The following is a 16,230-nucleotide window of genomic DNA, read 5'->3' on the forward strand; positions in this document are numbered from 1 at the left end:
AAAAATATTTCTTGTTTGTTTGTTTTTTTCAGCTGCATTCAGACGACGCAGCAACCCATACTAAAGACATCCATTCATTCTCAATTGAGAATTTAATACTAATTCTCCCCGTTTTTTGACTCCAAGGCATCATCTTGTTCAACACCGCATGTAATAATAGGTTGCAAATACCCACATATAGCCTACATTTTTTCTTTCCATTTTACTCATTTAAATTATATCATCGTATCTTCAAAAATCATAAGACCCCAGTACAGTTCTACGTTGCCGATACACAAAACTACAGTGAACCCGGAAGATCAAACTCAGGACACAGGCGCATTGGTCCATTTCCGGAAGATCGTTTCAGCTTTCCTACAAGAAAGAAAATGGAATCCTGAAATCGCACTCGGTTAACTCAATCAATTTTAAGAGAATATCAATCTTAGGGGTGTTTCCTTTGACTACGCGGCTATTATCAACATCCTAAAGGTAATATTGTTTTGTCACATATTATATTATATTAATTGTATTCATTCTGAACATTTCAGCTCGTTCTGATTGCTAACGTCACCGGTTGACGTCGCTTGCTATGTTAGCTTCTTTAAAGCTAGCTAAACGTACATGTAACTCGATGTAGTAAATATACCGCAAAATAACAACTTACTGAAAGTCTCATATTTATTATGGAATTATTCAGAAAGTAAAAATTAACTTGTTTTAATGAAAATGTTTAGTATGTTTAAAGGAAGACTTTGAAGTCCGTAAATAGTTAGCCTGGAAGTTATGTAGCCTACTAGCTAACAAGGTTTGCTTGTTTATTATCTTATACTTGTTGTCTTTTCTATTTTATACATATTGCTAAATGTATAGAACTATTTAAATTTAACATTTTTACTCTATGGTGATCCATTACCGCATATGTTTACCTCTTTTACGATATTAATACGGTAAGCAACCCTGCCCCATGCTAATTGGTAGCTAGGTTGGCTAAAATGTACGATGCCATTTTGTTTTTTATCTCGACTTTGACCAACGTACTGTTTTTTGTTGACGTAAAGACACGGGATTTACTGTATTATGCTTTTGGTTTTTGTTGACTAGCAGATGTTCGTGATTTTGAGATCGAAACTGTATAATTTTGAGTGAGGAGAAAATCAGATTCAGGCTGCTGATGTTGCTTTTGTTGTGTAAATAGCCTGCTATTATTGTGGTAAATGTGCCACATTGGGTGTAGAGTGACCGTAACGTTTACATTTACTATGACACTTTTAAGATCTGTTCTTTTCTCGTTTCATGGAAACTGCAGTGGTTTCTATAGTGCGCGTGGTTTTAAGGGGAAGACACGGCTATGCTATTGCAGGGAAATCATTCTAACGGAAACCTACTCTGCTCTGCGACAGCTGAAACTTGCTGGTAGTTCGAAGCCATCGTGCTGATCTCCCCTGCGCATCATGGAAGGGTCTGACGGTGTTGAACAGGGTGGCAGCGACCAGCCTGAGTCACAGCGCAGGAGGCAGCTGGATCGCCTGGACAGAGAGGAGGCCTTCTACCAGTTTGTCAACAACCTCAGTGAGGAAGACTATCGGCTGATGAGAGACAACAATCTTTTGGGCAATCCAGGTACAGCTGAACAAAAGAACTATTATTATGTTTTTTAATTAGCATTTTTAATGTAAATTTTTATAATATGAAACACTCTTGAGTCTTTTTTAACTTAATTTTTCTAGTCAGTGTTGTCATTAGTTGAACCACAATAAATACTCTGATCTGTCACTTAAATATCAGAACTTCACTTGCTAGCAATATTGCTAAATTCAGTGATAGAGACAAATAAAATATGTAATTTAGTATTACTTTGTACTTTCTGCCCTTTTATTAGTTATGACATCTGTATAACTACTGTGTAAGTCCCAATCACCTTTTGATCTATTGTAAAAGCATTCCCAGTGTTCTCTTAGTCAAGGTGCATTCACACCGAACACAGTTCGCGCGACAAATTTGCGTGCCCCGCCCCTCTTTCATCGCCTGAAAAATTCACTGTTTGTCGCCTGTCAAAAAATGTGTTACTGAGCGTGAGGGGGAGGAGCTAACAGCTAATGAATTTAGGATAATTGCTAAAAGGAATGGTGTCTGTGGATATCTCAATTAGAATGTATGGCAGACAGAAATGATGTTGAGAAATAAATAAAGTTTATTTATTGTGAAGAGTTCTACAAAAACATTGGTAACCATATCTTGATGTTAGGATTTATATGATTGTCGTTGAAATATTTTTCGGGTATATGGGGCTGTGTCTATATGACAGTCGTTCCCGATGTGTTTCTGTGGCTGAGCTTGAAGGCTCTCTGTCTCGTATTAACCCAAGGTGGAAAAAATAAAATTAGGAGAACTTTTTCCTTTTTCTTCAATGTCTCGATGAACCCCGAGCCGGCAGCCTCCGCACACCGCAGTGGATCTCCGTCTGCCTGCATAACGAGCGAGTGAGCTCCGCCTTGGAATACGTCACATGCCCATAGCTGAGTTCCTTATTGGTAGATGCGATGGAGAGACCTGTCAAACTTCAGAAATTAAAATTTTGGCTGCACCTCCTGATTTGCACCTCATCGCTCAAATCAAGCTGCTGCCAGTCCTTCGCGCCGCGCCCGTTGCTTAAATCGTGCCGCAGGACTTCAGATCGCCTCATGTCACATCTGTACCATTGATTTAACATTGAAACTGGCTGCTTCTGAATGAATCCCGTTTAGTGTGAATGCACCTTTATGATTAGCTAATTTTAGGCAAATAAAAAAAACCCGTCTAGAGTATAGTTTCTGCTGATTGGCAGTAGTTCATTAGACTATTGGGATAGTGTGAGACTCCCCTCATCTTTCATCATCCCTTTGTTTACACTCTCTCCTGCTAGCTTACAGTCCCTTAACAACCCCAACCTAACATAACTGCTGCAACAAAAATGGCGAGCGATATTGGAGCTATCCAGCTATACATGTTTGAGCCAAATCCCAGCTAATGTCTGCAAATGGATGTATAGAGCGGTGCAGGGAGCTTGTGGCCTGCCCATTGTATATCTTATGTAACAACTACCACCTTTTCAAACTGCATTCTTTTGTCTGCTCACAATTCAAAACAATTTCAGTAAAAAAATACTCAGACATGCAGTTTTAATCTTAAGTTATTTTATATATGTCCTCCAAATGAGAAATTTGCTACAAGAACATGATAAAAGGATGATTTTCATTGGAGTGGGTCTTTAAAATTTTAATGTACATCCAAGTTTCTAAACAAGAGTTTAGCTGGTATTTAGAAGCACAGATGAATATTGGATACTTTTTTTGTTTCAAGAGCATTTAATGGCTTCTTTTTTTTTTTTTTTTTTTATAAACGTGTTTGCGTTCCTGAGTGTGGTCGAAATGCCACAGTGTACAGTCGGAGATGTCCGGTCTGTGTCTGACCTAAAGCAGTGAGAGAGAGAAAGTAAGTTTGGACGTTTAATGGGGCATCCTTCGACTTCAAGGGGAGGGCAATAGAAGGAGAGTGACTTGCCCTGGTAAGTCTGAAGGTTTTTCCTGCTGTCCTGTTGATGCGTTCAAAGGCAACATAACAGGGAGGAAAGTACAATATTTGACATCAGTTCCTCTTTGGTAGAAATATTTAATATATATACAAAATACATTCTGTAGCTTGAACATATCCCAGGTGACTACATTTCTTTAGGCTCATTATATCTTTGTATTGTAGAAAGTGAAGCTATTATATATATATATATATATATATATATATATATATATATATATATATATATGTATATATACTTTTTCTCAGATGGAATTGGAGAAGAAAGAACTAATCTAATGACCTTCAAGAAAGTAGAAATGTTCTGGTCTTAATATTCTGTAACTTCTCTTGCAGGAGAAGTCACAGAGGATGAGCTGATTAGTCGGCTTCAGCAGATCAAAGGTGGTCCGGAGCAGCAGAGTAACAACCCTCCTCCTGAGAGTAATGAAGAACCAGTTGGTACGTTTGTTTTTGTTTTTTTGTTTTTGTGGGTTTGTTGCTTTATAATCCTTTATAAGGTTGAAAATTAACTTTTTTTTCTTTGGTTTCCCAGAACAACCAGAAAGCTCTGAGGATCCTCCTGGTGGAGAAAGCCTTCTTGACTGGCTGAACACAGTCCGACGCACAGGCAACACAACCAGAACCGGTCACCGTGGGAACCAGTCATGGAGAGCTGTGAGCCAGACCAATCCAAACAGTGGCGATTTTCGTTTTAGCCTGGAAATTAGTGTGAACCGTAATCTGGCTGAGCAGCAGGCGGCTGCTGAAGCGGAGCAAGAGCCCCCAGAACAGTCTGCGGAAGGTCAAGAGGTGTCCGCCGAACCTGAAGCACAGGTTCCCATGGAAGCAGAAGTGGTGGAAGAACCAGTTGTTGAGGAATTAGCCGTCCTTGTGGAGCCAGAGCCGGAAGTGGATGCAGTAGTTTCACATCAGATTATAGAGGAGCCTATCAGTCCACCAACACCGCCGCCGCCACCACCTCCTCCAGTTCAACCCCCTCCTTGTTCTTCTCCACGTAGAGGACAGAGAAGAGCCCGCAGCCGCAGCCCAGAACCACGCAGAACTCGTGCCCGCCTTGCCAGAAGCCGGTCCCCTCTCAGCTTGGATCAACTTGATGGCATTCCTATCCCGAGACATGATTACAGTTCTCAAAGTTCTAGTTCTTCCTCAAATACTCCCTCTGTGCCTCCAGTTGAGGGTAGTTCTCGGACTCGACAGCATGTTCTTTCCCGGCAGAACTTTGCCGATGGGGACGTTTGGCCACCCAGAGCTGCCGCTGAATCCGTCCCGGAGTCCCCAAATGTTGGATCTCAGGAAGGAGAAACTGCTGGGGGTGATGGCGGCGAAACAGGTGAAGGTGGCGCAGCAGGGCGGCGTCCTCCCACCATAATGCTGGATCTGCAGGTGCGTCGCGTGCGCCCGGGCGAGTATCGTCAAAGGGACAGCATCGCCAGCCGCACCCGCTCACGCTCGCAGAACTCCAACAACACGTTTCTTTACGAGAGCGAGCGCGGCGGGTTTCGCAGGACTTTCTCGCGCTCGGAGCGCGCCGGCGTGAGGACGTATGTCAGCACCATTCGAATCCCCATCCGGAGAATCTCTGACGCAGGTTTGGGAGAAGCAACCTCAATGGCTCTTCAGTCTATGATTCGGCAGATCATGACGGGCTTCGGCGAGCTCGGCTACCTCATGGATTCAGACTCTGACTCCTCAGATTCTAACCGTGCTGCCAGCACGCCTGCAGACTTGGAAACCCTCAATAATCCAGATGTGAATAACACTGACTCTGCTGATGCGGACGAACAGCCGGTTGCTGCTGGACTTAGAGGAAGGACAGTGGAGGCCGATGCGGACGAGGGCCTCACTGCCGGTCAACCGGCATCCGGCGTCCGGCCTCGACCACGGCCACCCATCAGCTTAGAGGAGCCCAGTTCCCTGCCCTTCCTGCGACTTGCTCACTTCTTTCTATTGAATGACGACGATGAGGACCAGCCTCAGGGGCTGACCAAAGAACAGATCGACAACCTTTCTATGCGCAACTTCGGGGAGAGCGACGCTTTGAAGACCTGTAGTGTCTGCATCACGGAATACGCAGAGGGCAACAAGCTGCGCAAGCTCCCTTGTTCTCATGAATATCACGTGCACTGCATAGATCGCTGGCTCTCTGAGAACTCCACCTGCCCCATCTGCCGCCGGGCCGTCCTGGTGTCAGCCAACCGAGAAAGTGTGGTGTAACTGAAAAACTGCAACTCTTTTGTTTTGGTTTTTCTCTAAGTACAAACCTGTTATAAAATGTTCAATACACATTTCTTCAATGTTTAACTATATTCCTTTATATCTTTCAGCTAATCCTAAGGTCAGCCTTTTTATTTTTTTCGGTACTAAGTATCATGACGTCAAGTCATAGTTTTAGCTTTGAGTTAAACACATTCTGGTCATCACAGCGTGCAGAAACAGTATCTCACAATCGACCCTCGGTTCATAAGTGCTGCTCACCTACACCTAATTTACTCATGCAATATTTTCTTTTGTATTTAATCTCAAGTTTTACCAAATGATTTGGATATTAGCGAAATGTCCCCACGTCAGAATGGAAGCTGTAAATAAGCTTGTACAAAACCAGTTTGAAGCCTGCTTTGCTCCGTTTGGGAATGTGAATGATCTCGTGTGAAGCTCGGCTGACAAAACGAATCCGGTGGTGACGGTGTTCGTAGCAGAGTTTGTGTAGAGGTTGTCCAATTTTGATGTGGGACAAACTGATCCTTTGTAAACCCCTCCCCTTCCTTTCCAATCCCCTCTTCCTTTTTTAAAACGTCAGGGGATAACGAATCCGGTTTTCAAATCCTTTCAATTGTCTGGCTCATGACGAGGATACAAATAAAAAATAAAAGATGTTTCAATATTGGTAAAGCGTCTGCTATCGGGATTTTCCCACTTAGCGATATATTAACTTGCATGATAATAGAAAGTAAATAGAGTGGCTTCTGCGCCCAAAAATCCTATACAGATATTTCCACCTTTGTGAATTTCTCTTTTAGCTGCTGGCAATTCTTGAAGAAATGTTCATTTAACTCTTATAAAGGCCAAGACTGATTACATCCAGTTTGATCTTAACTGTACAAATTACTGCTTTATGTATTATTCAGAAATGTCTGACTGTCACATTTGTCCACTTGGATTTTTTTTCTTTTTGACTTATATTCTTCAGTATAAAGACATTTGCCCATTGTGGCTGTCTAGTGCTTCATGAGCAAATGCTACCAACTTGTGTGCAATACAAGACAGTCCAAGACAGGAAAGTACAAACCACAATATAAATATGTATACTGTTGTTAAAAAAAATGTGTATGACTAAAACCTTAAATGAAGACTTATTTTGTCTTTTACAGTATGTGTTTAGTTTTTCTTAGACCTTTTGCAGTCTATTTTACAGTTGAACTGGCTAAAAAATTCTTTAAAAAGGAAGGATATCATCAATGACACCTTTCATTTTTCTTGTTCCACATTTATTATTTCCCTTTTTGGGACATAATGTTTGAATGCAAGGTTTTGCTGAATATATAAAAAAACACACATGTTATTGAAATGTATGTTTCCACTTGGGTCAAGTTTAGGTTTGACCTTGTTCTGTGTCCACCCAGTGCGGTATGTTAACTGGGATTCAAATGAAACTAATCGCTGAATTAAACTTGTTGCAATGCTTTGAAATAACACAATACAGGTATGCAGTCTTTTTTTTTTATTTATTTATTTTTTTTTACTATTTTTCTTACATTTTTCTTTGAAACCTTTCCCCTGGTAAGAATAAGGGTGTGAGAGAAGCTGGAAAAACAGTTTTTGTTTGACCGTCAGCTGCATAAATATTTACTACATTTCCCAGAATGCAACTGACACGTCAGTGAAATATTTAGCCATTCCTTTATATTCCTATTTATTTTGAAAGTTAATCTCTACTTGTAGCATTTTTATGTTTAAGAAGCGTTTAAATAAAAGTTTGATTTACAAAAAAAAAAAAACGTGTTAGGCTAACGCTAGCGAGGCTTTCTCAGCTAGCAGTGACGCTCCTGCACAGGGAAGACAAACAAGGAAGTAAGAGCGGGACTGTACCACACTGCTGCAAGAATGGCTCTCCGGTCGGCTGCAAGCAAATTGTCGTATTTTTACAGAAGCACTTTAAAGGTAACTAAGTCAACTCTGTCCATTTAGCTAACAACTACATTTCCGCTCGTTATGCCAACGTCGAAGTGTTTTCAGTCTGTTTTTGTATGAAGATGGGTAAGAGCGAGACTACCGCTGAAAGTTCTAATTTATGATGGTAAAAAGTAATAATAATACGATACTTCAGTTTTAAACAAAACTAACAACAAATAAGTAAAAGTAAAATTATAAAAAGTAATTATTTAAGCTAAAGCGACATTTGTCTTACGTTAAGGGAACGTGGCGCACATTCGCCACAGAGTGGCGCTGTTGAGTCCAAACTTAAGCAATGCTTCAAATTTAGGGTGTTTTTTGTTTGTTTTTGTTTTTTGTGCATATCTATCATTTTTTTCTGTAGGTTTCCCCCCTTCAACAATGCGTGAGATTCAAATCTACTTGTCCAGTTAAAGTGAGTCACGTGGATCATTTGGTGTTGACGGTGAAAAGCATCCCGGAGACTATCAAATTTTACACATCAGTCCTGGGCATGGAGGAAGTCACCTTCAAGGTGTGTTAAAGTTAAAATAAGTAAGATGTTATTTTTTAATCATTTGACATTCGTTTGGTTTCATTTATTTTAGCAATGTTATATTTTTACGAGTATAACTGAAAGAAAATGCTGGAAGTGACCACTAGATGGCAGGCTTTGACAGCCTATCAGCTGCAGATGATTTTAGACCCTCTATTTTTATTTCTCAGGGAAACCGCAAAGCTCTTAGTTTTGGGCAGCAGAAGTTCAACCTTCACCAACTGGGCCAAGAGTTTGAACCAAAAGCAAAGCAACCAACTGCAGGCTCAGCTGACCTTTGTCTAATCACCACAACCCCTCTGACTGCAGTGGCTGCTCATCTAAAGGTGCTTTTGACCATCAATTATCAGGTTTTAGTTTAGAAACACACAAAAGAAAAGTTATCTAGTTAACTTGTGCCCTCCCCACCTTTTTTTTATTCTTTTCCAGATGTGTGGAGTTGAGATCGAAGAGGGTCCCGTCCAGAGGAGTGGGGCCGTGGGAGCCATCACTTCTCTGTATTTCAGAGATCCGGACAAAAATCTCATTGAAGTTTCAAACTATAATCAGTCCATTAAGGAGAGTTCTTAATGATGATCTTTATAATCAAAAACACAGCTTTCTTGCCTGATTTGCACAGTTTTTGCAGAAAGAAATAAAAAGCAAAACCAAAATGAGAACAACAACTTTAGCGAGCAGGTTTTTTAAAATGTTGTTTTAATGATCAAATCTATATATCTCTGTATGTTATCTTTCAATGATTTATTTTGTCTTCTTCACTTTTGATGGTATTATGACTAAGTAATAAAAAGTCAAAGCAGATTGTCTCATATGTTTGGATCTTTTCAGCAGAATTCTGATTGAATAATTTCCAAAATATAATAAACATGCTTGATTTATATCAATTTTTGTATGGTGTGCCAAATAATTAAGTATTCAACATGAAAGGGTAATAGACTATTTTATTTCTAGTTTTTTTATATAAATAAACACAAAAAATAAGCAGACAAAGAAAACTTAATAATTCTTTTTTTAGTAATAAAAAAATGTTTTTCATGAAAAATGTGTTATTTACTTGTCAACTTATTTTTCATTTTATATTCTTCTGTAGACTAATTCTTCCAAGATTACATCTTTTTGTACAAAAGGTAAATATTCTAGTTTTACTGGCCTCACCATAAAGAAAAATGTTTTTTGTTTTACATTTTTTGAATAAACTGTACACATTTTCCCTAATCGATTTTCTGGGGATATATTTCCGGCCACACTTTCAGAATTTCCCAGAAAATTTTCTTCGACATGTAAAGACCAAACCCTCCATTGTTCTTTATCAACTCTCCTTCATTCACGTCTGTAAAAAGACACCTCCCCGCCCACGTGTAAAGGAGTTTACAATAAGATGCGTGGAATTTATGCCCTGAAGGTGTTTATCTTTGGACAGGAGAAACGTGCGTGTCTGGATTTTCTGAGGTTCAAATTGCAACAATGGAACTTTGTGTCCTCCAACAACAAAAAAACGCAAAGTCACAACATGTGTTTTTGATATTTTTGCACGTAGGCAAACTCTTCTATATCATTCACAAATTTGATCAGCTTAAAGTGACGTTTTTAAAGGACCGCTTTTACAGTGACAGTCACGGCTTCTGTTTTTGACCATAGAAATAGTTTTGCTTTGAAAAATGTCTACTTTTTATTTATTTTGGCAAAATTAATATCAAAACACTTATTTACTGTTGGGGTTTTTTGCATGGAAAAAATAGAAATTTACTTTCAGGGTTTTTTGAACATTCATATTCTATTAATGGCAAAATATTATTAAAAAACAATTTTTAACATTACACTAGAAACAATATCAGCAAACACTCAAGTTTACAACAGAGCTGCTGATCCTTTAAGAAGTCATTCATATTTTTATTTTTTAATTTTTTTTTTTTTTAATTTTTGGTGACTTACAGCAAAGCTTTGGCATGACAATAAGATAGCTGCTCAAAAAATCCTTAAACCTATTAACAGTTTCAATAAGTTATCTAAAATAATCTGGAGGAATTATTAAAGGGTGGAATACATGTTTTTTTTTTTTTAGTAAAAAAAAAAATCTGAGTGCCTAATTTTAATGGTGTGTTTTGAACAAATAATGGTGGGAAATAGAAAAATGATCTGAAGTTTAAAAAAAATATCTGTATGGATGAATTTAACATGTTTTTGTGAAATAAAAACAAGTTCCACCTACAGCTGTGTAGTAAAGTTATTTATTTTTAGATAAATGTAATCAACTATCTTGTAAAAACATGACCTCGCTTTGATATTAATCCATTTAAACATGGTTGCACATTTTTTTTACATTTAGATTACTACTATATGTATATTACATTTTATTTATATTTATAATTTATATTTTTTTCCCTGCCAGTTGCAGATTTTCACTTAGAAAATGTTCAGAACACATCGTAGATTTACAGAACCGTGTGAGACAGTAGCAGAACTATCATCAGATAACTGAGGTAATAGTGTTCCGGTGGTAGAGTGTCTGCCCTGAAATTAAAAGGTTGTGCGTTTAAATCCACAGTATGGGTCAAAGCAGAGACCCTTAAACACGAGCAAATTTTATTTTACAAAGATTGAGGGGTTAAGCCACTGTGGTTCCCAAGCTGTGCTGTGCAGCTCACCTGTGGACAGGTGTGACAACTGATGGAAATTCACCTTTAAGGTACGGAAGTGTGCACGTGTTCAAGAACGTTCTGAATGTTCGTTCTTGCGTATTAGCTCATGGTGTTCACACTGGACAAGCAGGGAGGGGCATCTTCTTCTTTCCTCTACCACTGCAGCTACAGGTAGAACAGGATAGTTGTGAAATCTTGCTCCAGGACTTTTCATCTTGATTCCGACATATGAAAGACTTCCTGTCATATAACTCCCAAAAACCTAAAGAATGACACGCAATAACAGAGCATAAATAAATCTAAAATGTCGTTTACAGGTCACCAGAGACCAAGACTATCAAATAATCCCTTTTACGACACTTTCATGCAACTCTACTGTTTTTACTTTTGACACATGACATATAATGCACCATTGTTTTGATTTATTTATTTATTTTTTTTGCGGTCAACATCTTCTGCTCTCATTTCCTCATTCTCACCAATTGACTTGAATATTGAAACCTTGGAACAAAGATCCCTTTCTTATTCTCCAGGTATTCTCACACTCTCATTGTTCGTGTTTTCTTCACAGATCACCGATGCTACAACTCTGATGACTATGCTGCATCCTCCACCCACCCGTGTATGACTGGATGTCAGCATAGAAAGCACGAGCACACATTCTACAAGCATAAACCCCGTAACAATGAGACTCCTGGTCACAAAATACCGTGTTCTTTTACTCTATCTATATTACATTGTTTCGTTTAAGGCTGCTTTTGTTTAACTGTCTTCAGTTTCCCGACAGCCTGTGAGAGGGGGGATTATTATTCAGGATACGGGCAAACGCTGTAACTGAAGTCTTATGTGGCAAATCAATATGGGAAAGGAACATTTTAAAACTTTACTTTATATTTTGATAATTTACTTTTGCCTGTTTTGATCTCTCAATATCGGTGTCTGTATGTAACAATTTTAATGCACATTTCCAGATGAAACTGATATTTATTTATCAGCTTTTACTCCTCAAAAACCTTCAAAGGTTAAAACTGTACATCTCCTTGTTCTTATTTTAATGTTTACCGAGTCACGTGACTGTTTCCTGTGAGGGATGTCGCTTCATTTGCCAACTGGACTAAAGAACGCTTTAAAATAAAAAATAAAAACATAGAGAAATTAAGAAATTTAGCTACATTGATAATATTTAATATCTGAACCAAAAAGAAAAAGAGGTGGGTATCATCTGAATAAATATGAAGTTTCGGACACCATGCTCACAACTAGATTTTTTAACGGGAAATATAAAGTCACCGATTTCATAAAGTGAAAAATAAATTAATCTGAGCATTTCACATCTATTTATGACTCCACTGTTTTCTGATGATAAAAATGGGGATGGTTTATAGGAAAAAAATGCATTGAAACACTTTTTTGGTTGGTAAAATGCAATGCATTGTGGTCTATTTTAGCCAATGATTCTTCACCAAGATTTCTGGGAAATTTCTAGGGCACTTGATTTTGAAGTTGTAGATTTGGACACTATAGTGAAGGAATTCATTCATAGTCAAAGTTAAAACTGTCATATTTTATTGTCATAAATCAGAATTAAGTTGTAGATTTTTTGTAGAAACTGAGTAATGTTTGAAGAGTTCTGGGATAAATCATTTATGTGGCAGAATGCTCCATTATCAACTGTGTGGATGAGTACACATCATGACACTTACAGATAATGAAGTTTCTTAGACCGCTCTTTGGTCTTAGCCATAGTGGAGTTTGGACTGTTCGAGGTAGTGAACAGGTGTCTTATATAACGATAACGAGTTCAAACAGCTGCTATTAACACAGATAACGAGTGGATCATCGTCAAGAAGAAACTACAGTCTATGAGAGTCAAAAATCTTGCTTGTTTGAAGGTGACCAAATACTGAAATAAATTCTTTAAAAATCAGACAATGTGATTTTCTGGATTTTTTTTTCATCGTAAGAATTAGGATTAAATATGTCGATGACAGATTTCCTGCGTATGAACTCTAATACAAAAGAAATACCTGAACCCTTTAAGTCTTTGCCAACTCTAATCGAAACAATTCCAATCATCTTAAGTATTTGGGGCGGCATTTTGGAACGATTTCATTTGTAACAACATTTATCAAAAGCTTTTCGACTTAAAGGATTTACCGCTGACAGTAATGTATGTGTTTGTTTTGAGTCGACTCCAGCTATTGCAGGAAGATAAAAGATTACAATAACTGAGAAGTGTCATCTTTGTCATAAGATCGTCATATTTCCAGTAAAAAAAATGTTTCCTCCTGTCAAGAAAGCATTTTGATAAAAAAAGTCTCACACATGTGAGATATGACTGATCCTGTAACCTGTCAGTCTGCGCCAGTTGCTAAAACCTTTGATCAGAGATGTGCGTGAGGAACGTTTGAAGGTCAATTAAACATTTAGACGCAGACATAAAGTCAATATAACTCCTCAGTGAAGTCACCATAGTGTCATGAGTTGATGTCTTTGTCCTTGAGATTAAATAAGCAAATCAAATCCTAAAAATGTTGGAATATAATTTTATTTATTTATTTTATCTGAGCAAAATAGGAAAAAATGAACAGAAATTTGATTAAACTTTAATATATATATATATATATAAAAAACTACTTTTTCCCCCCATAATAAGTATTATAATTTTTGACATAATAAAAAATGACAACAAACATAAGTCCTTATATCAGAACATGTAGGAAACATTCATAGTTAGATCAAGTTTTGACAACTTCAGGAACATAATCTGCTTTCTCAATTGTCTGTGAGTGTTCTGTTTCTCAAACAAAGCAATCCGCTCATAAATTTTCTTTTAGAAAATCCTCCTCCTTGTCGCAACAATAGATAAAGCTTCACAGCCTCAGAGCGCTGCACAGCCATTGTGTGGGTCATGTGTGGGCGAAGAGAGCACGAGACCTGTGCACGCACGATTACCCCGTAATCCAAGTCCTTCGTCCCAGTTACACCTCAAGGGAAAAGGAATAAAAAAATACCCATGAAGGAAAAATGATCTTCCGTTCCATGTGGGGTAAATAGATCCATGAACAAAAGTGACACATGAACCCGTAAATGACAAGATAATGAAGACATACAAGTGAAAAGCATCTTGTAGAACTTAATAAATCTTTTGAGGGTTGCTTTCGATTTTTAAACTGTTTTCTTTTTTTTATCAATTTTTGAGGCATTTCAATCGTTAAAGGTTGAATTATTTTTTTCTACAATTTGCATCTTTTTCTGTGAAGCTCAAGTGCTAAAGATTGCTTTTACTTGGACACTGACAGAATCAAACCTGTTTCACTTTTGAGAAAAGTCTGTCCTGTTCCTGTGCAGATTTAATGTAGATTTAACAACCTTTTGATCATTTTCCACTTGTAAATCATTTTTTTTCTACACATCTAAATGTTTTGCCTTTGGATGTCTTTTTTCCGCTTATTTTTTCCATTAAATTTAGCCAAAAATGATTAAATCCTCTGGTAAAAGTCTGCATACATACAAAAGAGAAAAAAATTAACTTATTTTGAGCTTTATCAGCTCTCAAAGACTTCTCTGCTTTTGTGGAGTGGCCTGACTGCTTCATTTCAGAATGTTTACTAAGTGGCTCATAACTTAATGTTTAACTTGATTAGGGTTTTCCCCCTAATCAGTTTTGGTACTGTTGCTCGGTGCTTTTTGCGGGTCTTGAGTACTAGCAGCTCATGCTGGGAAGCACTTATGCACAGTCAACAGTGCAGAAACAAGAAACAGAGCAGCATTGTGTGTCGGGCACATATTAATCTTCACACACCGGAATGAGGAAACATATGTGTTTTTTGGCATTGCTTTTATTTAAAAGAATTTGCATTTTAATCACCGGTATAATCATTGGAATAATAAAGACTTTGATTTTTAAAATTTGACTTTGCTTTTACTACTGCTTTTGTCTTTTCTTTTTTTTTTAATGACTGTAAAAATACTCAAAGTAATAACAGTTGGGAAAAAATGCCTTACTATAAAAGAACTTTGTGTCCTAAACCACTTTCACATTCTGTATGCGTTTTCGGTCATTTCAACAGTAAGGTTAGTCACTTTGCTGTTGTGTTTAGCTAAAGGTGTGACAGCCACTGACCCGTAAGTCTCCAGGAAATGTTTAAAATACAGACCCTGCTTTTGTTTGTTTTAAAGCACTAAACCAGCAGAGGTGATCTGACAGAAATCAGCTCCATCAGTGTCATATATGGAGATAAGGGGAGTTTGAGCCCTTTTAACTTGACCCCCAGTGATAGTTAAGGTACATCCAAAGAGGGTTAGCGTCCTCTGAGAGGTCACACTTTCAATAAATAGACAAAACTGTTCTGCACACTTGTGCCTTTAAACAACTGACTTATAATCTTAACACTTTTAATTATGAAAGAAGGATTTGAACCTCATTAAATGTTATTTTACTCTACATTTATGTTGTTACTAGAATGTTTTTATGTCTATTTTCTTCTATATCCTATTTAGCTGAGCAGATGACTAAACTCTTCTCACTTCAGACTTGAAACTTTATATATGCCATTTATTGAATGGAAAGAAAAATGCTAATAATGTTTTTTTTAGTTTGGTTTTCTTGAGAAAATGACTTAAAAACTTGTTCTCAATAGATAGCTGTCTTCTCAAGATAACTGGATAGAATCACAACTTTTTACCTTAAGAAACCAACAGAAAAAAAACCCTTTTCGCAAACTTTTTATGCCTGAGTCAGACCAAGTATTCAACAGGAAGTTAATCAGTGTGTTTGCTATTTTTGGCTTACATCTCACATTAATCTTCAAATAAGAAAAAACACAACAAAAATCTATAGTTATCTAGAGAAATAATCTTAGATTATGATTTATTGAGTCGTTATTTAAAAAACAAGATTTGAAAAAGAAGTATTAGATTTGGCTGTTCTGACTTTGACACATTTTTGTGGTGTATATTTTTCATCACAAAGTCTAAACTGTTTGTTTCGATGATTCGTTGAAGGCTGATGCACTTTGGGGTAAATTAAATATCCAATGGAAAAGTTTCTGTGATTGAAAATCGGAATAGTTTGCAATAAGTTTTAAACTCAAACTTGGTAATTAGTGGCTGCATATCATTAGAAACTCGTGCGTTGCTTATTAATTCATTTTTAATTATTTTATTTAGTGGTTTTTCATATTATTGAACCATTTATGTATAGATTTTTGTTCAATATGAGCAATTTTAAATGGGGTGCATACATTTTAGCAATACTTCATCCACAGCATTTTTTTTAGATTCATCAGGCAGAGATAAAAGTCTCTTTTAGGTTAATTTTTTTATTTA

General features: G+C 37.3%; 2 protein-coding genes across 3 annotated transcripts; both read left to right on the forward strand.

The window, feature by feature from the left end:
- The first annotated feature begins 291 nt into the window (after window positions 1-291).
- Window positions 292-7,250, forward strand: rlim (ring finger protein, LIM domain interacting). Its single transcript, XM_024283654.2, has 4 exons — window positions 292-471; window positions 1,383-1,602; window positions 3,889-3,993; window positions 4,088-7,250. Exons 2-4 carry the CDS (start codon window positions 1,434-1,436, stop codon window positions 5,767-5,769), a joined length of 1,956 nt encoding a protein of 651 aa, XP_024139422.1. The 5' UTR covers window positions 292-471; window positions 1,383-1,433; the 3' UTR covers window positions 5,770-7,250.
- Window positions 7,251-7,351: 101 nt separating this feature from the next.
- On the forward strand, window positions 7,352-9,061 carry glod5 (glyoxalase domain containing 5). 2 transcript variants are annotated; one of them, XM_024283633.2, is made up of 4 exons: window positions 7,352-7,713; window positions 8,090-8,239; window positions 8,431-8,586; window positions 8,690-9,061. In XM_024283633.2, exons 1-4 carry the CDS (start codon window positions 7,657-7,659, stop codon window positions 8,828-8,830), a joined length of 504 nt encoding a protein of 167 aa, XP_024139401.1. In that variant the 5' UTR covers window positions 7,352-7,656; the 3' UTR covers window positions 8,831-9,061. The 2 variants fall into 2 exon arrangements, with proteins under 2 accessions (XP_024139401.1, XP_024139402.1); XM_024283634.2 differs by lacking the exon at window positions 7,352-7,713 and adding an exon at window positions 7,766-7,849.
- The last annotated feature ends 7,169 nt before the right edge of the window (window positions 9,062-16,230 follow it).

Source organism: Oryzias melastigma, linkage group LG10 (genome assembly GCF_002922805.2).
Source record: "Oryzias melastigma strain HK-1 linkage group LG10, ASM292280v2, whole genome shotgun sequence".
NCBI lineage: Eukaryota > Metazoa > Chordata > Actinopteri > Beloniformes > Adrianichthyidae > Oryzias > Oryzias melastigma.